The sequence below is a fragment of the Panthera pardus genome, unplaced genomic scaffold, assembly GCF_024362965.1.
Source record: "Panthera pardus isolate Hobbes unplaced genomic scaffold, ASM2436296v1 HiC_scaffold_20, whole genome shotgun sequence".
Lineage (NCBI taxonomy): Eukaryota > Metazoa > Chordata > Mammalia > Carnivora > Felidae > Panthera > Panthera pardus.
In genome coordinates, this window is record NW_026526766.1 from 26,374,532 (window position 1) to 26,402,529 (window position 27,998).

General features: G+C 37.4%; 1 protein-coding gene across 3 annotated transcripts in view; it reads right to left on the bottom strand.

Moving 5' to 3' along the window:
- AGTPBP1 (ATP/GTP binding carboxypeptidase 1) overlaps window positions 1–27,998 on the bottom strand; it is a 162,087-nt gene that overhangs the window by 66,237 nt on the left and 67,852 nt on the right. For all 3 annotated transcript variants that reach the window (XM_053907839.1, XM_053907838.1, XM_053907840.1), the window contains exons 12-14: window positions 18,784–18,881; window positions 13,892–14,008; window positions 3,212–3,927 (exon numbers count right to left, since the gene is read on the bottom strand). In XM_053907839.1, coding sequence (XP_053763814.1) covers window positions 3,212–3,927; window positions 13,892–14,008; window positions 18,784–18,881 — 931 coding nt within the window. The remainder of the gene's footprint in view (window positions 1–3,211; window positions 3,928–13,891; window positions 14,009–18,783; window positions 18,882–27,998) is intronic.

Consider the following 27,998-nt stretch of genomic DNA (forward strand, 5'->3'; position numbering starts at 1 on the left):
ACAAGGCTTCACTGCACCCTAGCGTCCTTGTTCCAACACCAGCAAACGTTGCTGTTCTCTGGGACCTTTTCCCATGGGGACGCCACACAGTCTCCACCAAATGTACTCCCAGCAGGGGAACTGTCTCTCCCCATGTGGCCCAAAGACCCCTCGCACCTCTCTGTCTGCTCCTGGGGATTCATCCTTCCCACCAGAGCACTGCCAGGTATCTATCTGGCTGCGGAGTTTCTGACTCTGCACTCTCCTGTTTATAGAGTCCTAATGGTATTGAAACTCTCTCCTTTCTTCTTTCTCCCTTTCTTGTTCACACCCTTGTGGGTACTTCCACTCTTTCTCTTTCTCTCCAGCTGCTTTGAGGGGGAGTGCTTTTCCTATACTCTCTCGCTATCTCTGTCCTCTCTCTGCAAACAAAAACAGCTCCCTACCCTCCACAGCTTCTCTCCCCACCCGTTCACCTCTCCACGCCAGGTACCTGCCAAGGTCCGTGGCTCAAGTTATACAGTTGTTGTGTTAATCCTCATATCAATTTTCTAGGTGTGCAAAATGGTTTGCTGCTGATCTAGTTGCATCTCAGGGACAAGAGAAGCAGAGAGCTTCCATGCTGCTCAATCATCTTGGCTCCACCACACAAAATCCCAAATTTTTAAGTATTAATGTACTATCTACATTGAGATATGAATCTTATAATGGGTTTTTCCCCTTCTAAATGAGGTGGAGAAATTTTTAGTGAAGTTTTATTCATTTATTGTGTTTAAAAAGATTAATGAATAAAAGATCAGTGATAATGATAAAGCAGAAACTCAAAGTAACAAAAACATATTTTCACCAAGTAATTTTAAGAAGTCTAATGCTTCCTTTTTCTGAAAATGGTCCTTATTAATTTTGACATTATTCATTTACGGTGTTACTACATTTGAATAAGGACTGGCCTAAAAGTTAGCAAATAATTTACAAAATGCTATCATTTGCCCAAAAAATAACTTGCAGAAGACAAGGCAAATAAGATAAGCAAACCAGAAACAATACCCTCAATGTAGGACTTCAGAAAAAGCAGCATTTCTGACTACTCAGAAATCCTTACTACCTGGCCGATATTGAGTATTTTATTGCAAATACAGAACCATAAAGCCTTCAGACTATGTAGCTACTGGGGTGAAGCAAACTTTTCCTTCAAGGATCAGTTAGTATATATTTTAAGTTTTGCAAGCCACATGTCTCTATGACAACTATTTAACTTTGCCATTGTGGTACCAAAACAGCCAGAGATCATAAACAAATAGAAATGGCTGTGTTCCAAAAAAAAAAAAAAATCTTTATTTATAAACACAAATATGAATGTCATGTAATTTTCATGTGTCACAAAATGTTATTTTCTTTGGATTTTTTTTTGAACCATTTAAACACATAAAAACCATTCTTAGCTTGTGGGATGAACATAAACAGGCTATGAGCTGTATCTGACACAATGAGCCATAGTTTGTTAACCATGGTCAAGGTGAATGAAAAACTTTTTTGATCATGACCTGTAAGAAATACATTTTAAAAATCACAGCCCTGGGGCACCAAGGTGGTTCAGTCAGTTAAGCATCTGACTCTTGGTTTTGGCTCAGGTCATGATCTCACAGTTCATGGGAGCCCTGCATCAGGCACTATGCTGTCAGCACAGCCTGTCTCCCTCTCTTTCTGCCCCTCACCCGCTCACGTTCGCTCACTCTCACTCACTCTCTCAAAAATAAACATTAAAAAAAACTCACATCCCTGCATACATGTGAGCACGCGCGCGCGCACACACACACACACCCACACACCCCCAAAGGTTTATGAAACAATACGTTGCTGCACTACGTGTGACACAGCTACTTTCTCTTATAATACTGGGTACTAATGGGTGTCAATCCACAGTCTGGAGAGAAAATTGGTATCTAGAGAAATTAAGTTATTTTGCTCAAACATACACACACAGAATCAGTGGGACAGCCAAGTCTAGGATCCAAACATTCTGACTTGCTTTTCAGAATACCCCATCCTGCTAGGACACACCACACTGACTCATCACTCTTATCAAGTCAAATTCACTGGTTCCAGTATGGCTGCTACATATGTGTGTTCTTCCAGTCTTAATGTCACTTGAAGGAACAAATGCAGCTCCCCCACAGTTCTTGTGGGCATCTCCTAAGGAGAAACTGAGAAGGCAAACATGAGCAGGCCAAACTTTGTCCCCATCACCGCAACTGTTCTCAGGGCTGCAACTCTGAACAGTGCAGTGTGTGATGCAACCAGTGGATGCCTGGGCACATGCCCACTCCCACACATCTTTCCAGCAAAGTGAGTCCCTGTTCTGATGCTATGTTGTATGTGATTCCATAGCTGTGGGGTCAAGCAGCCAACTGGTAGCATTAAACGTATACTAAGTTGCTAAGTAAAATGATTAATTTATACTATACATTAAATATTTAAAAAATCAATAAGATACAGTTGTTGCTTTAAAAAAGCCTACAGTCCAAGGAAAATCAAATGCCCACAGCAGTGTCTTCCTTTTATCATTACACACTATACTTGTAAGTGCATGTACATGGTTTTAGGTACTGGTAAACCATCATCACAAAACCCTAAAATAATCACTGAAAATAGTCAAGTTGCACCACAAATGTACTTATATGCCAAATATTACTAGTTGGCAATAATGAATAGTATTTGTAATTTCTAAAATTAACTGGCAAGATTTAAGAACTATAGCTACTGTTTTTATGAATCCCATATTTTCAACCTGAGTATTTCTAATTTCAATTTTTATAACAAAATAATACTGTCCACATCTCTTTTTAAATCATACAGATTTAGATATATCTAAATCAAGTTCAAATTAAAATCAAATTACTAAATAAATATATATTACTACTAATATTTATTGAAAGTTAGTAAATAATCTGTACTTTCGGATTCCATATGAATAAAAAATCTCTAAATTTCTAAACTGTCCTATGGTCAGGTTTATTATGTTGGCTTCATCTGAATAAGTAACGAGCTTAGAAAATACAGTAACCCATAAGGACCATTTTAAAACAGTGCAAAATTTCCAAAGCAGGATAAAAAGTTATAATAACTTTAATTCAGAGTACTTTTCTTCCTAAATACCAAAGCAGTTTTTTGAAGTACGTCTTATATTCTGACAATGGTCCTGCTTAAAAGAAAGAAGAAATCTGAAACTCACCTTTGTACACCGTAAGGTCTTTCTAAGATAGGCTCTTTGAATGGAGGTGGAATGTGACCAAAATAATCAGGATAAGCCACCTCTGAATATTCTGGGACAGACTTTGTATTTTTCACAATCTCAATATAGAGATCTGAGTCGTGGAGTGTGGGTCCATCTGAGACTTCCACTGATGTCTGTTCCACTGACGAAGTAGACTCTGTATCTTCATCATCCTCAGTTTCAACTCCAGTACAACAAAGCTTCCCTAGCTGAACTGTTCTTCCCTCAAACAGAACATTTCCACAAGCAGCCATGTGTGGACAAGATTTAGTGCACGTAAGGACAGTGAGAGGGAGACTGTAGTCCTTATTCCCTCCTGCGGTAAAACCCGGGCCTGTCTGAGAAGGAAGATTCTGCAACGTAATTCGGTCCAATGCCTTCACAATATCATTGTTTAGGCCCTGGGTGGAAGAAATAGTTCTATTTTGATCACCCGGCTGCTGTTGTGATGTTCTGCCATTATCTTTCATATCTTCTTTTGCCAGATCCATACAGGTAGGTTTCTTATCACCTTCGTCTCCTTTAGGAGACACATGCACCTTCCTTACAACTCCTTTTCTTAAATTGCCTGAATTTCCAGATGCTTCCTCTCCAGCTGTAGGAACAACAATAGGGCCGCGTACTTTCCCCTCAAATACAAAAGGCTTTGGTTCTTTGGAGATTAAATCATAGTCCTTTGAAAATAAAAAAGACATATGATCTTTTAGCTGTAAATACTAAAATGTATTAATAAAATTAAGACTATATTCATTGCATATGCTGCTTCAGAATCTAACATTTGAAAATTATAAAGATGGAGCGCCTGGGTGGCTCAGTCGGTTGAGCATCCGACTTCAGCTCAGGTCATGATCTCACGGTCTGTGAGTTCGAGTCCCCCATCAGGCTCTGTGCTGACAGCTCAGAGCCTGGAGCTGCTTCGGATTCTGTGTCTCCCCTACCCACCCACCTCCCTGTTTCTCCCCCACTCACACTCTGTTTCTCTCTCTCTCTCTCTCTCTCTCTCAAAGATAAATAAATATTAAAAAAAAAAAATTTTTTTAAAAGGAAGCACAACACCCAAACTGTTACTTCAACAACTACAGTGTCTGTTTTGTACCAACCAATGTTTCAGGCTCTTAAGGCCCATCCATCAGCTTAAAAACAAAAACAAATCTTCTTCCCTCCTGCCGCTTACATTCTTTGATGGAAGGAAGGGCGAGGACTGTCAACACAAGTAACAAACATGACACAAATATGAAAACTTAATAGACTAAAGTGTTAATAGCAAGAAGGGGGGGAGTTGGGTACTGTGGATGGCGAGTGCCAGAGGGAGGAAAAGTGGGCTGCAATTTTAAATGCCATGGATTAGGGAAGCCTGAGAAGATGATACATAAGCAAAGGCAGGAAGGACTGCCACCCACACGCCCTAGAGAAGAAGGGTGCTTGGTGTATGCAGAGAACAGCAAGGAGGTTAGGATGGCTGGAACAGAATGAACAAGATGGATTCTAAGATGTAAAAGAGGACCAGATACTGTAGGGCTTGGCAGGCTATTGTAAGAATTTTGGTTTTTACTGTGAATGACACTGGGAGCCAGTGGAGGGTTTAGGGAAGAGGAGTGCCATGACACAAGACTTACACTGAGAAAAAAAAACAAAACAAAATAGAACCTGTAAGTACAGAGTGTCTTAACCACCTGCAGTACAGGGTTTCTTAACCAAAGGGGTAAGACATTTGATCTAAATAATTATTCTTTGGTTTTGGTTCTATGTTTCAGGGGCCGGGGCTAGCAAGATAGGGGGCACCATCTTGTGCACGGTAAGATGTCTAGCAGCAACCCTGGCCTCCCTCCTCTGTACACGCTAGATGCCAACAGTATCCTCACCCATTTGTGATCGCCCAAAATGTCTCCAGACATTGTCAAATATCCCCTGGAGACAAAATCATCCCAGTTGAGAACCACTGCTCTAGTGTCCTTCTGAGAACAGACTAAGGAGGGGAGAGTAGAAACAGAGGACAAATTAAGAGTCTGGGCAAGTTGGTAAGAGGGGGTTGGATTCTAAATGCACCATGAGGCAGAACTGACATGATACTGTAAAAGACCAGATACAGGACAGAAGGGACAGAGAGGTATCATACACGGTGCCCAAGTGTTTGCCTGAATAAATGAAAAGCATCAGGAGTTTAGCTCTGAGATGTTAAGTGTGAGCTATTCACAGCTAGTCAAGCGTGTAAAGTAGGCAACTGGACATATATGAGTCTAGAATTCAGAAGAAATGCCCATCCAGAAGATTTAAATCTGGGAATCATTAGCATACAGATATCATTTCAAGCCATGAGGCTGGAGATCTTCAATGAAAAGAACTAGAGAAGAGAAGAAGACTGAACTTTGGGTCACTATCATCTACAGAGGTTGAGGGGATGAAAATAAAGCTTTAGAGGAGATGGAGAAGGAAAAGCCAGTCGGGAAAGACAAACACCAGGAAAGAAAAGTGTCCTGGAAGCCAAGTTTAAAAAAAGGATGTCACTGACAGGTCAAGTAGCCTTTTCTCTTTTTACACTTACAAAAATATTTTTTGTGTCTATATCTTATGTAGACTCTACCAAAGAAATATACCACAACTGATTTAACTTTTATTCTACTGTTGGGCATTAAATTTTTTATTCAACAGAGGATTTAAACAAACATATAAACAAAGTATATATTTAAGCCATTTCCAAAATTTTGCTATTATAAAAAAATCTCTAAAGAACATCTTTTTGCATAAAACTTTTTGTTTAGGATGACGTCCTAAGCACTGAAATGGAATTACAGGGTCACATAACTATAATCAATTTTAATGTTTAATACAAATTCTCCAAATACTCTCCAAAATACTTATCCAAGTGTACATTCCCAGTACCTGTGTATGAGATTATCTATTTCAACTGCTCTCTTCCTTGCCAACATCAAGTACTATAGTTTTAAAACACTTTTCCAAAAGGGACAGATAAGAAGTACTGTCTAATGTTATTTTAATTTGAATTTCCCTATGAGAAAAGCAAAAAAAATAAAATAAAAATCTATACATCTGTTAACTGGTTTAATCCTTCATACGTAATTTATTTGTTCTTGAAATACAGGGTTTTTCTTATATTGCATAAATTCCTACATTACACACACAAACACCCCAATCCTCCATGTAACCTATCTTTGCAAATATTTTTCTGAATTTGCAATTCATCTTTTAACTTTAGCTTCTTTATACACATTATGTGGTAAAAATTAAGAATCTTTTCCTTTGTGATTCATTCTTTAAATGCCCACTGCATATAAACCAAGGACCTTAAGACGATTCACTCTCAGCCCCTACACAATGTCTAATCCAAGGAGATTAGACAGTGGAGGCACAAAGGAGGTGGTAGAGGTAGGTGGCTCTCCATTAAAAGTGTTGAAAGCAAGTAAACTTGCATTTAAAGACTAACATACAAAGAACACTGCTACATAAGTGGTATTTTATATTGAGATGTCATTTTGATCCAGGATGTTACTTCAGTATCAAACTCAGTATGCAGCACCTGAAGCTTTTCCATAAACAAATAGGGGTATGATATGAAAGCTGCTTTTCTTAAAGAGTAAAAGTACATTCCATGTACATAAATGCATTTAAAACAGTAAGTTGAGGCAAACAGTTAAGAGGTTTTATTCTTAGAACAGTAAGTTAACCATAAATATTTTAATGTTAGTTTACTCATCTATGATCTGGGGTCATGCTGAAGTGAGAAAACGTCCCCCTAAGTACAATTGAATGCATGAAGGAAAAAAAACCACTAAAAATAGTAATTTCATCTACAATCTTCAGATCACCCTTATAATGTATTATGGGCCCATTTCTCCTGAAATACCTTAAACTGAAGTGGTCTCCCCTTTTTTGGAGCTTTTGTAGTTAATTTTAATTTTGACTATGGTTTGGAAAAGAGGGGTTGCCTATTTAGATAGGAAGGCTAGTTTTTCCATAAAACAAATGTTTATTTTATGTTAAAGATACCACTGTACTTGTTTTACACTATTTGTATACATGTGGTGGTATTAATGCTGAACTGTAAAATATAAAATTATAATGTGATCCTGTAATTCTAAAAAACAAGAGCAACAAAAACTCTGTTTGAAATACGGTGGGCTAGATATCCACCCCCAGAAACACTTACAATTGTTGGATATTAAAATATTTTAAGTACCACAACAAGTGGATAAGACAGCAAAAATAAAGAGCAAAGGGTAAATGATGACAGGATCCCAAAGTGGTAAGACTAAATGGCCTTCACTTGGAAAATATCTGCTAAAACAGGAGACCTGGGGGTTTAGGTTTTCCCATTTCAGAGTATAAAGAATAGAAGACTATCCCAGAACCTGCATAAGGTGGGGACTCTACCAGAAGATCCTTCTCCCATAAAGATGAAACCCCCAGAGAACTAACTTTCGATATGGGGGCCTAAAAATACCCCCACCAGAAAACAAACAGCAAGGAAAACCAACTGTCTCAAACCTGGGCACTAAGAGAATGAAAAATATCACTACCCATAAGTTATAAATTGATATCAAAAGCCTGCCATCACATCACACAGACTGCAGCCTGAACTCACGTATCTGAGTGGTCCAAAAACCCTTCAGAAGGAATGTAACCTATTAAGAGTGCCTGTCAAAAGTAATAAACAACAACTTCTGGAGTTTCCGCATAAGTTCCACAAACAGAATTGTAAAGAAAATGACCAGCTCATAGGGAAAAAAACAAAAACAAAAATACAACTAAATGAAAAATTAAACAAGTAGAAGAGAAGGAACTAAAACAAACAGATGTGGAAAAAGACCTGCAAGAACTTCAGACACTAATATTATAACACTAATTAAATGACTATATTTAATATGTTCAAAGAAATAAAAGACAAGAAGCAAGAAGTTTAACAATGATGAAACAGATTTTTTTTTAAACCTTCCAAACCCCCCCGCAAAAAAACAAATCTGGATGCCTAGTGGATGCTTGTAACAACCAATCAGAGCCAAAAATAAAATTAGGGAACTGGCAGACTGTTTTAAGGAATGTAGTTGACTATAGCATAGAGAAAGAGAAGGAAAACATGAAAAAGAGTTAAAAGATATGGGAAGAAAGTAAAAAAGTCTATGTCTAGGGGCGCCTGGGTGGCTCAGTCGGTTGAGTCCAACTTCGGTTCAGGTCATGATCTCACAGTTCATAGGTGTGGGCTCGAGCCCTGTGTCAGACTCTGTGCTGACAGCTCAGGGCCTAGAGCCTGCTTCAGATTCTGTGTCTCCCTCTCTCTCTGCTCCTCCCCCTGTTCGTGCTCTGTCTCTGTCTCTGTCTCTGTATCTCTCTCTCTCTCAAAAATGAATAAACATTAAACAAAAAAGTTTTTAAGTCTACATCCAATTAGTAATGCCAAAAGAAAAGAGAGAAGAAAAGGGAAAGAGGCAGTATCTGAAGGAGAGAGAGAGTTTTTCCAAACCCTAAACGAAAACAACTCAGAGATTCCAAAACACAGCAAATCCCATATAAGATTTAAAAAAGAATACCTGCCCTTAGTCAACATTATTGGGAAACTGCAGAGCAGGAAGCTAAAGAAATGATCTTGAAAGTCACCAGAAACAATGTGTTGTACAGTGAAAACATACACTTCCTATACATACTACCCAGCAATTTCACTCATAGGTATCTACCCAAGAGAAATGAAGGCAAATTTCCACAAAAAGCTTTTTACACAGGTGCTAATCTCAATTTTATTCACAGTGGACCCAAACTGCAAGCATTCCAATACTCATCAAGTGAACAGATAGAGAAACCATGGTACATTCATACAATGAAATATTACTTAGCAATAAGGAAAGAGCCACTGATATATGCAGTAACATCAGTGAACCTCAAAACCATAAGATGAGCACAGAAACCTTACACCAGAGCACATTCATGCAGGATTGCAGTGACGAGAAGTTCTAGAACAGGCAAATTAACCTACAGTGACAGAGAGCAGATCAGCTGTTACCTGGGCAGGAGATGAAGAGACTGACCACACAGGGGCCCAGGGAGATATCTGGGGTGACAGAAAGAATTTCATTATCTTGGCTGGGTGGGTAGTTGCACAGTAATTCGTCAAAACTCACTGGACTTAAAGATGAGTATTTACTGCATATAGATTATATTTCAATATTTCAATAAAGCTGATTCCTAAAAATTAGCCAGAGAAAGAAACTAACTTCAAGAATGATTACAAAGTAAAAGCGCTTTTAGAGCACACTAAAAGGTGTATTTCAGGCAGAAGGAAAGTAATTCAGACTAAAGGTCTGAGAAACAATAAGAAATGAAAAACAAAATAGTAAAAATGTGAGTAAATCTTAAACACTGAATGTAAAGCACAAAGCAGTACCATACACAATGATTTTTTAAAAGCTAGAGTTAAAATGTAAATTAAAAGTGTATACACTGGTTTGGGAGGTGATGATACTTAAAAGTATTCCAAGTTTCCCTTTGTAATTAAGAGAAAAAAGAAAGGTCCTGATTAACTTCTGAATAGTAAAAACTTACATCAAGAGTAACTAGAATTTCTGCATGTATGTCAATACTCAAACTTATACTTTAAAGGAATGGAGTTTATTATATGTAAATTACACCTCAATAGGGCTGATTAAAATAAAAAATAACAAGACTAGAGCTTTCAAATGAATAAGCGTGAAAAAGTGAAACAAAAAACAGTCAATCCAAATGAAGGCCAAACAAAAGACAAAGATACAGAGATGAAACAAAATCTGATCTCATAAATATAAATCTAAACAAAGTAATAGTTATATGTAAATGAACTGAATGCTCCAGTTAAATGGCAGCCTCAGACTTTTTAAAAATCCAACTGTATGCTGTTTAAAAGATACATGTCTAAAGATATCAAAAAGTTCAAAGCAAAAGGCTTTAAAAAGACACCGGGCAGCTCATCAAAATTAATTTAGCTACATTAATAACTTTCTAAACTTTTTTGCCTTAAATGTCTTAGAGACTTTATAGTATCAATAACTTTATAACCATTAACAGTTCATTTCAGAGGGAACAGAAATCAATATATACTCGTATGCCTCCAAAAACATTTAACAAAACTGACCTACAAAACGGAGACGCATTTGCAATCACAGCGAGAAATTTCTAACACATTTTTCACAGTAATTGATAGCACTGGAATAAAAAGCCTTAAGTACAGAAAAGATCTTCTCAACATGATGAACAATCCTGTCACAGTGTCCAAACCCACAACCGTGCCTAACAGGTGCAGAATTATTTTCAAGGGTACAAGAAGTAGTAACGAAAATTGACTGAATTCAAAGCCATAAAAGAAGCCTCAAAAAATTCAAGAGATTCTAATCATAAAGAATGTCCTCTTCTGCCACAGTATGCCAGATAAATAAAAAGATAAATACAAAATTGGGAAAGCCAACTTTCACATTATCAACAGATGAGAGAAAAAAATCATAATGGAAATAAAGTTTCCAAACAAAGTTAATGAAAATACTAAATATCAAAACATGTGTAAGGTAGCTAAAACAGTAATTAGAGGGAAATCTGTAGCTTAAAATTTTAAATACAGTACTAAAAAAGAAGACTAAAAATTACTGGATGCCTATCTTAAAATAATAATATAACAAAAAAGAGCAAAAGCAGGAAAATCAAGAGATGACACTGTGAGCCTACCATTTAGAAATATGGGGATTAGTGTCAAAAACATGCTAAAAGTGATGGTAGGAAACAGTAGTGGGAAAGGGACCCAGTTTTTCCTGATTAAATTAGGTAAAGCTATGTGACTCTTTAAACTCTGTCCATACATAACTTTAATAAAAATTTAAAACCAAAATAAGAAGAGGAAAAAAAGAAAAACAAAAGTAACAGAAGTCCATATGGTAACCGTCATCATGCCACCACAAATACATGAAAAAAGAGCCGTGACAATTCAGAATTTTGACACTTCCCATATTCTGCCATTAAAAAACAAAAGCAAATAAAACTGTAACTGTCACTATGAATAAATAATCATAGTTTTAAAAAGGTCCCTCAAAAGTCTGTTGATAATTACTTTAACACTTCTACAAGTTGCCTTCAAATGTATTCAATTTGCCTCCATCTGGCCACTGAATAGTAGCCTTAACACATCTGGAAGCAAAGTGGGTGGTGTTCAGAATTCTAACAAATGCACCAAGTAATTTTAAACTCCAATGGTTGATACTGAAAATGACATGTAAATCCAAATGGAAAAAGTCATTTAAAAAGTTGAAATTAATTTCATTTGTGTTTAATATCTCATGATCTGCCAGTATCTGATAAGATGATGGCTGAAAAAATTCTTTGAAACACTTCTTATCTGGAACCAACCAATATTTTTAATTCTCTAAAATGTATCACTTAAATACTGCTGCTTAGATACAGCTCCAACACACAATTCAAAAAATAGAGATTAATGTATCCTAAAGATGCATTCATCTGAAATTTAAAAATGAGAAAGACAGTCAACTGCCAACACAGCTACTTTAGAAATAACTGTCCAGTTGTGTAAATAAAAGACCATGTGCTATTCCTGTAACACACGCCACAGAAATACAGTTAACTATTCTACACTATACTTGGTGGCAAAATAGAGAACACATGGATAAATACGTATTGACTGAAATACTTGAAATAGCTTCTTTTGCTTACACATAATAAAAAGGAGTAAGTTACTTGGGAAGACTTTTCAGAGCACTTACACTCTGACAAACCCGTCTTTACCATCCGGCCCTGGCCAAGTCAGAGCACAAGTAGGAACCCACTTCTATGAGCAGCCAAACTAAAGGACAAGCTGACCAGCTGTTAGGTGCCAAGCAGGAAACCATCAAGGGTAGCCTATTCTGGGTGATGAATTAACAGGCAGATATACAAGAACTCACCATCGTAGCCTACAAGAAAGAAGTAGCCTGCGAAAGAATGAGAACCAAAATCCTGGCCTTGACACCCGTTAAAAAATTATTTTTCTTTATTCACACATCAAAACTCCTACCATTTTTAATCATGTTATATAGTTCCTATACACACACAGAAAAGAAAGAAGAAATTCCTTCCCCAAATTCCTTCTGCAGTATTTTTCTGCTTTGAGGTAGCACTATCTGTCACCTCCCAGGTGTTATTTTTAAGCAGTTCTTAGCTGGGCACAAAGATGTTTAAAGAACAGCCATACATCTAGTAGGTTCAGTACCCTTTCCCAAACGCCTCCTCCTGTCTTCTTCTTTTTCTCTTTTTGACAAATACCATTCTCCTTTACTCCTGCCTTCTTTCTAGTCCGCCTGATTTTAGAGTACCTTCCAACATCCCTCAAATCTTTGCGAGCACCGAGGAAATGGCGGGGGTGCGGCGGGCGGCAGGGAGCAACTAGAGGCTGTTCCTATTGCGTCCCAAGCTCGTTAAGATCCCAAAGAGAACCCTGAAGAATGAGCACGGTGAGTGTCAACACCACTAACCCGGATTGTTTCTGATACGCACAGTACATACAGTACAGTGCTGTATACGTATTTTCTCTTCCTTATGATTTTCTTAACGACATTTTCTTTCTTGTAGCTTGCTGTATTTGTACGAACCCGGTATACAATACATACAGCATACAAAATGTGTTCATCAACTGCTTCTATTATCAGTAAGGATTCCAGTCAACAGGAGGCTATTAAGTAGTTAAGTTTTGGGGGAATCAAAAGTTATACATGCACTTTTTACTCCGTTCAGAGACTGACACCTCCAACCCCCACATTTTTCAAGGATCAACTGTTTTTCTTTTTTTATTTCTCATACATAACTTCATATTAAAGTCTTTTTCTTTAGGCAACTAAGAATTATAATGGAAATAAATGGGTTTATGGGGTATGGGGCTTGTAGTAAGAGCTGAATAAATCTGAGATTATCTGGTTCACCCTTTATTTTACAGTTTAAGATTCTGGGCAATTTCAGGGACTTACTCAAGGACCCACCACAGGCAGGCAGCTGAGTGGGAATAAGAAACTAAACCTACTAATCACCATCAATTCAATCAGGTTTACCTGCTACGTAACCCATGCTATGTACGCACACTCCAGTAAATAAATGAGGGTAAGAAATGTTAACAAGAAGTCACTCTCCCTGTGAACCAAATCAGATATAAAGACTTCAAGTTGTCCTCCCCACCCCCCACGCCCCGTCCCGTTACATGGAAACCTCCAGGAAACACAACAAGCAGACTACAGTTTTAATTTAGCACTTTCTTAGCTCTTGTCTCCCCTTCAGTTGGATGCAACTGCTACAAAGATGACTTTAATGTCAGATTCTGAAATGCCATTTTAAAGATTATTTTCTTACAAAGAGTAAGAAACTATGCCAATTAGAGCAATGAGCCAAAGTGATGAAAAAACTTTTAAGCCAGCCCAAAAACTAAATGAGCTGGTCCCCTCATTTTATAAATAAGCAGTTTGCAGCTCAGAATGCTAAAGCAGCAGTCCAATGTCACTCAGAAAGGCAATATTACTTTCACATTTTAGAAACAGGAAGGAGAAGGAAACCAGTGATTATAGGCCTAAGGAAGAAATAAAAAAGAATTTTTTCTTAAAATCAATTAAGATGCTGTATTTTCCATATTTATACCTGAAAATCATCAACAAGCTCAGGGAAAAGGTGTTCATACATTTTAAGTTCTTCTATCGTTCGTCCTGGTTCCTGCTGGGGTTTTAGCTTGTTAATATCCGTTTCAATATCATCATTCTGAAATAATAAAAATGTCACCAGTTAAGAAAAAGTTACAGAATATAATTCAGACTAAAATTTTCCAAATTATTAATCACATGTAGAGAATAATCACTGAATAAAAGCTGTATAAATTAAAATGTGCTTGTATTTTTGCTTCATTGTTGCACATTTCATTGTTTTGGTTGTTTTACTGTGTTAAAGGTTACTCTAATAGAACACAGTATTTGGGCACCTCAAGATGGAAAACCTAGCATCAAGATCCAGACTAAAGTATGCCCTCCTGAACTGTCAAAATTTTATTCACATTTAAGGGCGGTAAAACTTAAAACTAAATTGAAAAATATAAATACAAGATAGTGGTGGTGATAATCATAACATTTACTAAGCAGTGAAAATGTGTGAAGCGCTAAGGGTTTTACATAATTTAATCTGCACAAGAACACTATGAGGTAGATAACATTATTACCTCCCTTTGACTGAAGAGGAAACGGGAGGTAGAGAGAGGGTTAAGTGGCTTGCTCAAAATTACACAGCACGCAAAGAGAACACCCAGGATGTAAAATTCATCATTGATTTCAGAGCATACACTGTTGCTCAATGGACTGCCTCAAGACAAATTAATGATTATACCGTCCTCTTGTATTCCTTGGTCAATAATTTCCCTTAGAAAAGCTCAGTGTCACCATTCACTTTGTTTTTCAGGGGGAAAAAAGTGAAAAGTTGAACAACAACCAGAAATGATTTTCATGCCCTTTTAAGAAAGAAGAGGGTAAATTTAAAGGAGAGGTCTGACCTTAGGAAAACAGGATATGCATCCGGGATTAATTTTATCTGTATCTGCTCAAAGACCAGAAGTACGCTGTGACAGAAGGACAAGTGTCAGTTTACCTACTACCCAAGCTATTCTCACCAAATGTGGCCTCACACAAATACAAACTTACCACCACCTTCACTGCAAAAGAGAGATGTAAGATTTGTCTGCAATGGGCATTCATTTTTAACTTTGCATTTACCTTACTATCAGAGTGAACTTACTTTTAGCCTTAAATTTATTCTACCATGCCCCAATTCTTACAATACTTTCTATACGTGTATATGCATACACACAGTCTCCATAGACTCTATGTACATATTTCATAGTAAGTAATTTAAAAGGAAAAACATACTATGTATTTCTCATATGTTATATTCAGGAACTCAGCTATCCCTTCCTTGTATAACCAACAAAAAGATTTTCTCCATTGCCAGAAATAATAAACACTACGTGTATTTAAAGAGTATCATGATAATTACTGTAACATTATTATATAATTATTAGTACTTGAATATGTAATTTCATGTGTCTTCAAATTATTAATTGATGAATCAAAATATATAATTTCCTTGATTGGCACCTAATAGAGAATGCTTTTAAAATAACAAAAAGTTTACAAAAGTATTCTTTCTCTAAACATACTAGAATTCAATATTCAATACTTTGTGAAAATTAAGCCTTAGAGATTGGCTCTCTACTTTCAAAAAAATAATAATAATTTATCTGTAAAACAGTCATTGTGGACCAAAAAAAACTGTACTTTGAGAGGTCAACAGCAGGAAATTCTGTGTTTTGGTTTAGGGAAAAACAAAGATGAAGAGCTACTGACAGCCTCAGGGAAAAACAACAACAACAACAACTGTCTATCACTCCTTAAAGTTCTTCTAAAGTAAAAGAGAGGGAAAAAACACATTGAAGTGTGTATACTGACAAGTCCTGGCTCTCTGGAAATGAGTCTTCTAAACCTCCAGGTTTCTATAAATGCTCCAAGCTGAAACATCTGGGGTAAAGAGAATAGGGAATGGGATTCTATGGTGAGGGAAAAAAAAGTCTCTATGAGTATAAACACAATGGAACACAAATAAATATTAAACTCAATGCATATATCAGGTTCACCTGACAAGGAAAGAAGTAATGGGATTTAGAATAAAAGGAAAAATTAAGTTTTACTAAATATGTAACTGCCAAAGACAGTAAGAGGCAGACTGTGGTAAAGAAGAAAAATAAGAGAACTCAGTAGTCTCAAAGAGTCAACAATTCTGTAGCCCTTTAAAAATAAACAAATAACATTTTGGTATAGCATGGTGGTAAAGAAAGCTGACATTCACATCCGACTGCTTTATTCTGAATCCTGTCCCCCCTCTTATAAGCTACATTAGTAATCTTTTTGTGCCTCCTTCTTCTGATTATTAGCCATGTAAAGCAGAGGTAATTAATACCATGTAACTTAGAGGACTGAGATGAGGCTTTATAGTTACTATATGTAAAGAGCATGGATTAGCATAAATGGTAAATTCAAGTGGTAACTAGACTTACCATGGTGAACATTTCATAGTGTCAAATCACTATGCTGTATACCTGAAACTAATAAAATAGTGTATGTCATAGTATACTTCAATTTTTAAAAAAAAGCACAGGCGCCTGGATGGCTCAGTCGGTTAAGCATCCAACTCTTGATTCCGGCTCAGGTCGTGATCTCACGCTTTGTGAATTTGAGCCGCACATCGGGCTCTGTGCTGATGGTGCAGAGCCTGTTTGGAATTCTCTGTCTCCCTCTCCACCCCTCCCCCAGTCGTGCTCACTCTCTCTCAAAATAAATAAATAAACTTAAAAAAAATTAAAAAGAGCATGGACTAACAGAAGATTGGGGTTCAATAAATTCATTCTATTATTTTTTATTATTACAACTGCTGTGTTAAGGTAAAGTGGGGGAAATGTGAGCAATCATGGACATTCCAGTGAGTAAGACAGCCAACAACTGTATTTTCCAAAGATGTGAATGTCACAAAAGAGAAAGAAATATGTGAAAATGTTTTAAATTAAAGGAGATCTAAGGGACAAGATAATTAAACACAATACCTGATGTTAGCACTAGAGAGAGGAAAAAAAAAAAATACTAGAGACAGGAAAAAAAAGTGTCATAAAGGACATTTATTAGATCAGCTGACGGTCAAATATGGATGGTAGATTAGATAAAAATGTTCTATCACTATAAATTTATGAAGGTAATAACTGCATTGTAGTTATGTAAGAGAGTATCACTATTCTTAGGAAATATACACTGACATATTTAGGGGTATAGGACCATGATACATAATATACATAACTTTACTCTCATATGATTTTTTAAAAAAATTTTAAGTAATGTATTCATGCATCTACACTGACAATTTCCAAGGAGCAAAATAGAATCATTGTTATAATTCCTATTGAGTTCTATTTTCCCACCAATCTCTCTGTCTTTACATCTGTAGTGATCCCAATAACAGATATTTTAATGAGGACCCTGAATCATAAAGAATGAATTATACTCCACATACTATGTTTTTAATAACATGGAAACATACAGCACATAAAAGTTTCTATCAAAATATAATACTTCAAATCATAAATTTAGTGTCAATCTGAAAAATTTTACTATCCTTAAACACTCACTTCCCAAAGAATCCAAACAGGTGATTTTTCCTATTATCTAAGGAACACTTTACATAACAGAATCTAAATTCTCATCCCATAGTTCTTTCACTTCCATCAAGTCCCTAACCACAATCACACAGTTAGCCCAGATTTTTTGCCTTGACCATCAGAGCCTGCATGGGTTTTCTTCTTTGCAGCTTCTTGAGGTAAGAATGTAGACCATCATGCTGTCCAGATTGGCTAACTTGACATTTCTGCCAAAGCCTGCCTTGGTGATCACAGTTGGTGATAATAAAACTGGTTCTCCATCTCCTATTAAGATGGAAATCTCAGGGTGCCTGGGTGGCTCAGCTGGTTAAGCATCCAACTTTGGCTTAGGTCATGATCTCGGGGTTCATGAGTTGGAGCCCATCAGGCTCTGTGCTGACAGCTCGGAGCCTGGAGCCTGCTTCGGAGTCTGTGTCTCTCTCTCTACCCCTCTCCCACTCACGCTCTGTCTTTCTCAAAAATAAACAAACATTAAAAAAAAAATTTAAAAAAAAAAAAAAAGGTGGAAATCTCCCTCCTTAGATTCTATCTCCAGAGGGGGTCAAATACGCAGTGTACCCAATTTTGATGTAACATTTCAAGACAAAAAGGTGCAAGCAGGCAAAGGTCAAATGAATCCCTCCCCATATGCCAAAAAAGCACTAAGTTGAACAGCTGAAAACTGAAAGAGTTAAACAGATACTTTTCCAAAGATACTAAAACAACCCCCTCTAACACTAAATAAAGCAAATATAGTCACTATACTTCTAGGGGTGCCACCAAATTCTGAAAACTCCCGTGCCTTTTCACTTAATATCACATGACAATACTTTTCATCTAGTCTCAATTCAATAAATACTTTTGTCCATTTTCTTCTCCAATTACCTGAAACCTAAGAATCATCATGTAGACACTAATTCTTACCAAAGAGCCAGCAGTTACAGATTATTTTCCTACTATTTTGATATCTCCAAAAGATTGCTGAAAGAGGAACAGGTTGCCACTTAGAGTCTCAAACCACTTTCCTTCAAACTCAGATTTCCTTAGACTTTGAAACCTAAGCCAGATGGGTTACCTGAGGTCATCCTGGCCAAAAAGAGTGAAGGTAAGTTATTCTCACACCCTTTTCAGACCAACGCATTCAGAACAATATTATTTTCCCTTTCATTAATTCAGTGTCCACCTTCATCATAATAAACAGATGGGGACTACATGAATTAATCTACCATTAAGCTATACCTACCTCCCCAACCTTTGTTTTACAACTGTGGATACAATTTATAAAGTCGACTAACGATGGAGTCACACTAACCTTAAAATTCTGATCTACGTCATCTTCATTTTCAGTTTCATTTTCGGCTTCTAAGTCAAGCTCATCGTTGTCATCACTTTCATCCACTACGTCGTCCACTGTGACACAAAACGCGCTATGAGTAGGTCAGAGGTAAGCATTCTGCAACATGCACATCCGAAGACAGGGTGGCACAGACATACCACATCGGCGTTTCAATCACCAAGGGAAAAGTTAATGAAATGCCTCATTCAAAATGTCTCTAACGCTGTTGAAAAACCTAGCAGATAAAGTGAAAGTGCTTTAAAATTTGAAAAGCACTGTAAAAATGCATGGGTGTTTTTACTGATGTTCTCGGTTTTTAAAAATGAATAATGTCTTCTGTTGCAACAGCCTGAATGAAACATCTTATTTCCTGTACATGACAAATTTCAAGAACTGCTTTCATGCCTTTATCAACTGACTTCCCATCTATTTGTTTCAATGGCTACCATGTGCCTTATATAGTGCAATGTGCTGGGTATTCTTTTAAATATGTGTAAATATATTTACTCCCTGTCTGCAGGGAGCTCATGAGGTTAAAGAGCAGCAAAGAGTAAACAGATAACTACAATACAAAAGATTTATGTTCATGAAGGCATATACGTAAAACAGTTATGGGAATATGAGGATGGAATAACTGCAAACTGCTTGGGGTCACGGGGCTATGAATGATCGCCTCACAAAACAGGTAGTGATTAAGCAATATCCTGAATATCCAGAAAATATGGCAGCTTTCTAGGTGAACATAAGGGTGGGTGAGTGTGGCTTTTAAGAAAGATGAAAACAAAAAGCTGAGATGGTATCTTTGGGAAACAGCAAGTGTAACTAAACTTGTATGCTTGGAAAAGTACTAAGAAAGGCAAATAAGAATGAGAACATGCAGGGCACACAGTAGGCCAAGTAGTTTAGATTTTTAACCTCTGGAAGGTAAGCACTGAGAATTTTCAAGAGGAAAATGGCTTAATTCAACTTGAAACTGTTCAAAAGATCACTCTGGCAGGTGAGAGGGAGAACATATGTGGAGGGGGACCATTTAACTGGAGACAGTAACTGTCTGACCAATATAGCAGGAATGGGGATAATGAATATACATTAGAGAAAAACTCAGGGAACAGAATGTAAAGAGACATGAGGACCATGGCTGTAGGAGAGACAAGGAAAGAAGAGTAGAGTACTCAGGTGAGTAACTGAGTGCTTTAAAACAAGATAGAGAATATTTTAAAAGAATATTTTGAGGGGTGCCTAGGTGGCTCAGTTGGTTAAGTGTCCAACTTGGGCTCAGATCACGATCTCATGGTTTGAGGGTTAGAGCCCCGCATTGGGCTCTGTGCTGACAGCTCAGAGCCTGGAGCCTGCTTTGGATTCTGTGTCTCCCTCTCTCTCTCTGCCCCTCCCCTACTTGTGCATGCATGTATACTCTCTCTACTCTCTTAAAAAATAAACATTTTTTAAAAAAGGATATTTTTCTAAACTATTTAACTCCATTGAGGAAGAAATGGCCAATAAAATTGTATATATTAAAGTATACAATGTGATGATTTGACACAAATACACAAGGCAAAATGATCACCAAAACAAAGATAACTAATACATCCATCACCTCACACAATTAACATTGTCAATAGTGTCTGTGTGTGTGTTTGTTGTACAAATGCTTAAAAGCTCCTCTCATAAATGTCTAAGTATGCAATACCATATTAGTAACTATAGTTACCAAGCTGCACACAGATTCTCAGAATGTAATCCTCTTAAACTGCAAATCTGTATGCTTTGACCCCATTAACTAATTTATCACTCCCCTCACCTGTGGCACCCAACATTCTATTCTCTGTTCATACAAAATCATTTTTTGTGCTGCTGGTTTTTTTTTTTTTTTTTTTGGTTTTTATTTTAAGATTCCACATATAAGTAATACCATACAGTATTTGTCTTTCCGTCTGGTGTATTTTACTGGGCATAGTGCCCTTCAGATACATTCATGTTGCAGCAAATGGCAGGATCTCCTTCCTTTATTTTGGCTGAATAATATTCAGATATATATACATGACAGAATGAGAGGAAGGAAGGAAGTTTTATGGTCTTTTATCCATTTATCTATCAAAGGACATTAAGTTCATTTCTAAATCTTGTCTATTGTGAATAATGCTATAGGGAATATGGGTGTACAGATCTCGCTTTAAGATAATTATTTCAATTCCTTTGGATATATATATATACTCAGGAGTAGGATTGTTAGATCATATGGTAGGTGTATTTTTAATTTTTGAGGAACCTCCATACTGTAGCTGTACCATTTTCACATTCCCACCAGCAACGTTAAAGAGTTCCATTTCCTTCACAACCTTGCAACTATTTCCCATGTCTTGTCTTTTTGATAATAGCCATTCTAACAGGTGTGAGGTGATACAGTAAGTGGTTTTTATTTCCATTTCCCTGATGATTACTGATGTTGAGTACTTTTTCATATACTATCAGCCATTTGTTTGTCTTCTTTGGGAAAATGTTTATTCAGGTCCTTTGCCTAATTTTTAATTGGATTACTTGCTTTTGTACTCTTCAGCTGTGAGAGTTCTTTATATATTTTAGACAGTAGCTCATTCTCAGATATATGTTTTGCAAGTATCTTCTCCCATTCTGTAGGGCAGTAAATTGAAATTAAAACAGAATCTTTTTAGTTTGTCAAAATACCACTTGTTTATTTTAGCTTCCATTGCCTGTGCTTTTGGTGTCCTACCCAAGAAATCACTGCCAAGACCAACGTCAAAGATCTTTTTCCGTAAGTTTTCTTCTAGAAGTTTTATAGTTTCAGCTCTTATAATTAAGTCTTTAATCCATGTCAAGATAGTCTTTTGTGAGTGGTATAAGACAGGAGTCCAGTTTCGTTCCTTTGCATGTGGATATGCAGCTTTCCCAATACAATTTATTGAAAACAATGTCCTTCCCCCAACTGTGTATTCTTAACTGACCCCATATGTGTGGGTTTATGTCTAGGCTATCGATTCTGTTCCACTAATCTATGTGCCTGCTTTGAGTACCATCCTGTTTTGATTACTATAGCTTTGTAATAGTTTGAAATCCAGAACTGTGATGCCTCTCTAGCTTTCTTTCTCAGGATTGCTTTGGCTACCGGGGGGTCTTTTGTAAGTTCCATAAAATTTTAGAGTAATTTTTTGTATTTCTGTGAAAAATGCTATTGCAATTTTCATAGAGATTGCATTAAATCTGTAGATCACTTTGGGTAATATGGGCATTTTCACAATATTAATTCTTCCAATCCAAGAACACAGGATATCTTTCCATTTATTTGTGTCTTCTTTAATCTCTTTCATCAACGTCTTATAGTGTCCAGTGTACAGATTATTCAACTCCTTGGTAAATTTATCCCTATTTTGTTTTCAATGCTATTGTAAATAAAGCTGCTATCATCTCTTTCAGATAGTTTATTAGGTGTATAAAAATGCAACTGATTTTTGTATATTTGATTTTGTATCCTGCAACTTTCCTGAATTCACTTATCAGTTCTAACAATTTTCTGGTGGAGACTTTATACATATACAAAGACTTTATTTATACATATATATATATATATATATATATATATGATCTTATATATATAAGATCATTTGTATATATAAGATTATCTGCAAGCAGATAATTCTACTTCTCCCTTTCTGATTTGGAGGCCTTTTAATTATTTTTCTAGCCTAATCATTATAGCTAGGACATCTGGTATTGTGTTGAATAGAAATGGCCAGAGAGGACATCTCCGTCTTCTCCATAATCTCACAGGAAAAGCTGTTAACTTTTTACTACAGAACACAATATTAGCTGTGGACTTGTCATATATGACCTTTATTTATTATGATGAAGAACATTCTCTCTATACCTAATTTGTTAAAAGAGTTTTTATCATAAAGGATTTGAATTTTGCCAAATGCTTTTTCTGCATCTGTTGCAATGATCATATTATTTTTATCCTTCATTTTGTTACTGTGGTATATCACATTTTGATTTCTGGATGCTGAAATGTCCCTGCATCCCAGAGATGAATCCCACCTGATCATGATATATGATCGTCTTAATTTGTTGTTAAAATCGGTTTGCTATTATTCTGCTGAGGATTCTGCATCTCTGTTCACACAGATACTGACGTGTGTAGGCGTGCCAACAAACCGACTCCACCTGCGGCCCTCCATCTTGGTCACATCCAAGCAATGCCTCCCTCAGGGCCCAGTGGAGGTTAATGTATGCCCTGACCAGAATGCAGACAGGCTTGGGGCGCCTGGGTGGCGCAGTCGGTTAAGCGTCCGACTTCAGCCAGGTCACGATCTCGCGGTCCGTGAGTTCAAGCCCCGCGTCAGGCTCTGGGCTGATGGCTCAGAGCCTGGAGCCTGTTTCCGATTCTGTGTCTCCCTCTCTCTCTGCCCCTCCCCCGTTCATGCTCTGTCTCTCTCTGTCCCAAAAATTAAAAAAAAAAAAAAAAAAAGAATGCAGACAGGCTTGCTCTGAGCTTCCCTAAAGTGGTGCACAGATGGCACCATTTTGGATAACGGGTAGAGATCCTCCGGCGCACACGTGGTGCCACATTAGATAACTACCCTTTGACCTCACCACGAATGCCCCTCGCTCCATAAAAGCTGTGGATTAAGGTCTGGACTGGGCAAAGAATAGCTGTGTAGCAGCACCTAGACCGCCCACCTGCTCTCCTCAATAAGTTACCTTGAATAAAACTCTGTAAACGGTATGGAGTGGCTTACGTAGTTTTCTTGGTCTCAAAGTGTCGTCTCAGTCTGGAGGATACTTCACTGTCCCATTTGAGGATGCGCTTGCTTCTTCCAGCCTTTTCGGATTGGCTTGGGTGGGAAAGACTCTCACCTGAAAACAGCTGTGACGACAGAGGCTGGGGAAGATGTAGTATCTTTGCTCCCTGGCAAGGCACAGCAGCACAGTCCCCGTGCAGCTCCGTCAGCAGAGATCAATGTCAACATTGACTCTGAGGGGCTTCAGGTGGCAGCGGAAGCTAGGGCTGGAGGGTTCCTAAGAGGCAAAAGCTTCTAGGGCCTCCTTGTTCTCCTTGAGACAGACAACATGGGAGAGCTCTGGGCAAGGGGCTGCCTCTCAGTCCCTGGTCTAGCATGCTAGCACTCAGAGCAGCAGCACAGCTGGGAATCCGGGGTCAGGCACGTGTGGAACCACCGCCATGCCTGGTCCTAGGGCACAGGTGCCCTTGCTGCAGTGGTGGTGTCGGCTGTCAGAGCGTGCAGATCCCTTGTGGAAAACAAGTGTGGGTGTCTGGGGCTCCCCACAGTGACTCCAGCCAGTGGGGAGACGCAGCAGCAGCAGCAGCATGGGCTCAGAGCAACAGCTCCATCCCCAGAGAGTAAACGCAGCAGGCAGGACTCCATGCAGCTCCATCAGCTTTGGTGCAGACCTGGAAGGCCTCAGCAGCAAAGGCGACCGACATCCACAGTGCGAAGGCGTCCTGGGGTTCTCCCGCTTCTTCCCCCCAGGGTGAGGTTTCTCTGAAGGAAACCCCACCTGGCGCTGCGCTGGTCTGGACTAAGAGATGGGGTAGTGCAGAGAAAACACTTCCCATACTTCGCTCTGTGGCCATCCTTGGATTTTGAGCTCTTCAGGGTTTTAAAAACACTCTTTCTCATATATTTCCATCACTTTGTGGTTGGTTATTTATTGTTTTTGCTGTGTTTGTGGGGGTGATGAGCATTAGGACCTCCTGACCCTCCCTCTAGCTGACATCACCTTCTTCAAATTCCTTTGGACTTCCGTTTCCAATGTGCCTTCTTACGGTGAAGATTACAAACTCCTCCCTACCTCCCAAGTGTCTGTTCTCTCCTTCCCCTTAGTAACAGAGCCTCTGAGGTTTTGCTAGAGGTTATTGATTCCAGCCTCCCTCACAGTGGTTATAGACATATGATAAGTTTTTAGCCAAAAGTATGGGAGGCAAAGTGGTAAACACAAAATTCCAGGCCACATTCTTTAGAAAGAAAATTGCCCGTTCCAGTTTCTTTCATGACCATTTTCCACATGTACTTGAGGAAACCACCATAGGAGATGATGAAAACAAAGAGAACTGTTCCCTTTGATGATCTGTGAAACAGAGGCCTACTGCCCAGGCTTATCTGCCCGTCTTCTGGATGAATATGTAAGAAAAAACAATCTTCTATCTTGTTGCAGTATAACAAAGCGGCTCTGGAGACAGAGTACCTAATTCAAATCCGGGTCCTCTATTTACTAGCCATTTGACCTTGAGCAAGTTCCATAAGTTGTGTCTCCACTTCCTCATCCATAAAATGAGTGTTGCTGGGAGCATTATACAGGCTAATACGTAATGTGCCAGGCAAGAAGTATGTGCTATGAAAGTGTCTGTTACTATTGTTGCCTGAGTGACTATGGTACTGTCCTAGGTCACTCTGTAACAGCAGCTCAATTCATCCTAATTAACACAGTCACCAAATTGCCGTAAGTTCCTTTGGAAATAGCAAAAGATTAACTATTCATATTACATATATGTAGTAACCTGGGTCAACGTATGCCAATGTACTAATAGCAGTTAGCCATGGATAAACAAGGGAAGAACTGACATTCAGAGAATGAACTATAAGAGAGAAAGAAAGGGACTGAATTCAAAAAAGTCTATTGCAAACAAGAAAGATGACTGCCTGGATAGGGAGGAAGGAAAGTGCAGTTCAGTATCAGAGAGAAAATGTTTTTAATTTTTAACCAAATCTTTCAAATATTTTCCTTTACACGTCATTTTCCTTTGGTTTTCTGTTCCAGATGTGAAATGTCATTTAGCTTAGAGTGTCTGAGGCCTTCTTTTCTATTCTAATGAACAATGTCAATCATTATAATTATACAATTAAAATCAGGGAATATAAATCAATCCTTGTTACTCGGTCTTCAAAATGTCCTTGGCTCATTTATACTAAAAACTAATAAAATACAGGGAAAAACTTAAATGCCTTTCAACAGGACACTACTTAGATAAATTACATTATATCTATATGATGTAACAATTACAAGGAATGAGTTAGTACTTTTTGTAAGGTTTTGGAACGTATATTCCAAGGAGTTTATTTAGCTTTTGCTATTGCTCCTTAAATGTAATCCACTTTCCCTGTTTTCTAAATGGTTTTGTTCCTGTATCTGCATACATAACCCAGGAAAGCTACTGAATTTTATACATGTATCTTATAAACAGTACTTCAAGAACTTCTATCTTGTCTAAGACGCATCTTCTTAACTGACTTGCTGGGATTTTCTACATAGACAGTAATATCCTCCACAGATACTGACAGTCACTGAAACAGTAGGCTAAAGTTAAGACCCTTCCTTTCCCAGGCTTATGGATCTGCCTAGAGCTTTCAAAATGATGTTACTGAACAATGGTTGAGCAAGGCATTCTCTAACACTTCATTACTGTGTGTGATGTTGGCTATTGATCTGAGTTGGATAATATCCAGCTTGTCTGGGAAATATTCCTGGATTCCTTAAGAAATTTTATCTGAAACTAAGAATGATTTTTATTAAATTTCTTCGTGGCATTTAGCAAGGGACTCACTGGTTTTCTTCCTTTGACCTATTGTTAAATTCTATTAATTAAAATCTTAATATTACAATGAACTTACTTTTTAAAAAATAATCCTTAATTGTCATGAAAAATACAGCTCAATTCAATTTTCTAATATTTTAGGACTTTTATATTTTCGTGAGTGACAATTATCTCCGGTTTCAGGTTATTCCTACCAGGCTTTGATTTCAGAACGAAGCTGCTTCTAAACTTTCCCTTTTATCCTATGCTCTGGAAAACAAAGCACAGGAAAGTTTCTTGAAAATTAAGATCAAGTCATCAGTGTCTGGGGTCTTCACTGAAGGCAACCTCACCTGCAGATTTCCTACTCTTTAGGTCAATTTTAGTTACTCACATTTGTCTAAAATATTGTCCATTTAAATCATATTTTGAAATGTATTAACAGGACTTATCTTTTGCATCCATTTGGATTGGATGAACTTCCTCAATTTGTTTTGCAAGAAAAATAACACTGTGTTTCCATGAACTTCTCCTTTTTAGTCAATGTTTACAGTGTTATCTATCTTTGCTGTAGTATTTATGACATACTTATTATCTAACCTGTATGAAATAATCCCTGCTGTCTTGTTTTAAACATTTGTTTGGTATAATACTGAGTCTTCTGAGATGGGACTAACAGCTATACATCTGCCAATCTATTTACTTTCAAGCTTTCCATCCTGCTGTGTTAAGAGTCTCCAGAATGTATCAGCTACTTACACTCTAGAACCCAACCTGAGATTCTTCTCCTTTTAGTCAGAGTATTTTATCCACTTAGATATCTTATTACTAAAACTGATTTGCTGGTTTTTGCTTTGTATTCAGCACTCTCAGGATTTCTGTGCAACTTTGAAGTCTCCTTGCTTTTCTAGAACAATAAATAGATCTCTTCAACATTTTTTCTCAAGGGAAAAAAGTACGTAATTTTATATAGAATGTCGAAGTGTTCACAGTCTCTGAACTCCATCCATGGATTCCTATGGTTCAATAGATCCCACACTAAAGATCCCTGTTTCAGATGTTAATTTTACATTTTAAAACCCATATCTGAACCACTATTTCTATAATTATTTTAGAAATGCAAGAACAGTGTAATATTCCTAAGAATAGGAACTCCAACAATATAAATAATATAAATTATATATAATATAAATATTATAAACTTTAGTTTATTTGTGTAAAAGACCCAGTTTGCTATAACTGAGGATTATGTATCTTTGGCCAAGAGTTTGTAGATGTATTTCAAAAGAATATTACAATTATCTAGTGTTACATAATTAATAATTTGTAATGTTTAATATAATTATTCTGCTACCATGTATTCTTAATTCATCACTGGCTGAGCTGGAGTTATAGTTCATATGATTACTTCAGAAAGGATACCTGGATAATCTACTTCCATACCATTATATACCGAAGAATATGTCACCTTCACATACAGAAGGAAACTAATAAGTTTTCAGAAATCTTGAATCAGGACTCTTTCCTTCAAATCTCTGTAGATGCTGCTTCACTATCTCTTGGTATTTAATGTTCTAGAGACTAAGTCTCAAGGTCAGCTCAGTTCCTTCATCAACAAATGTTACATGCACACAATCTGTGT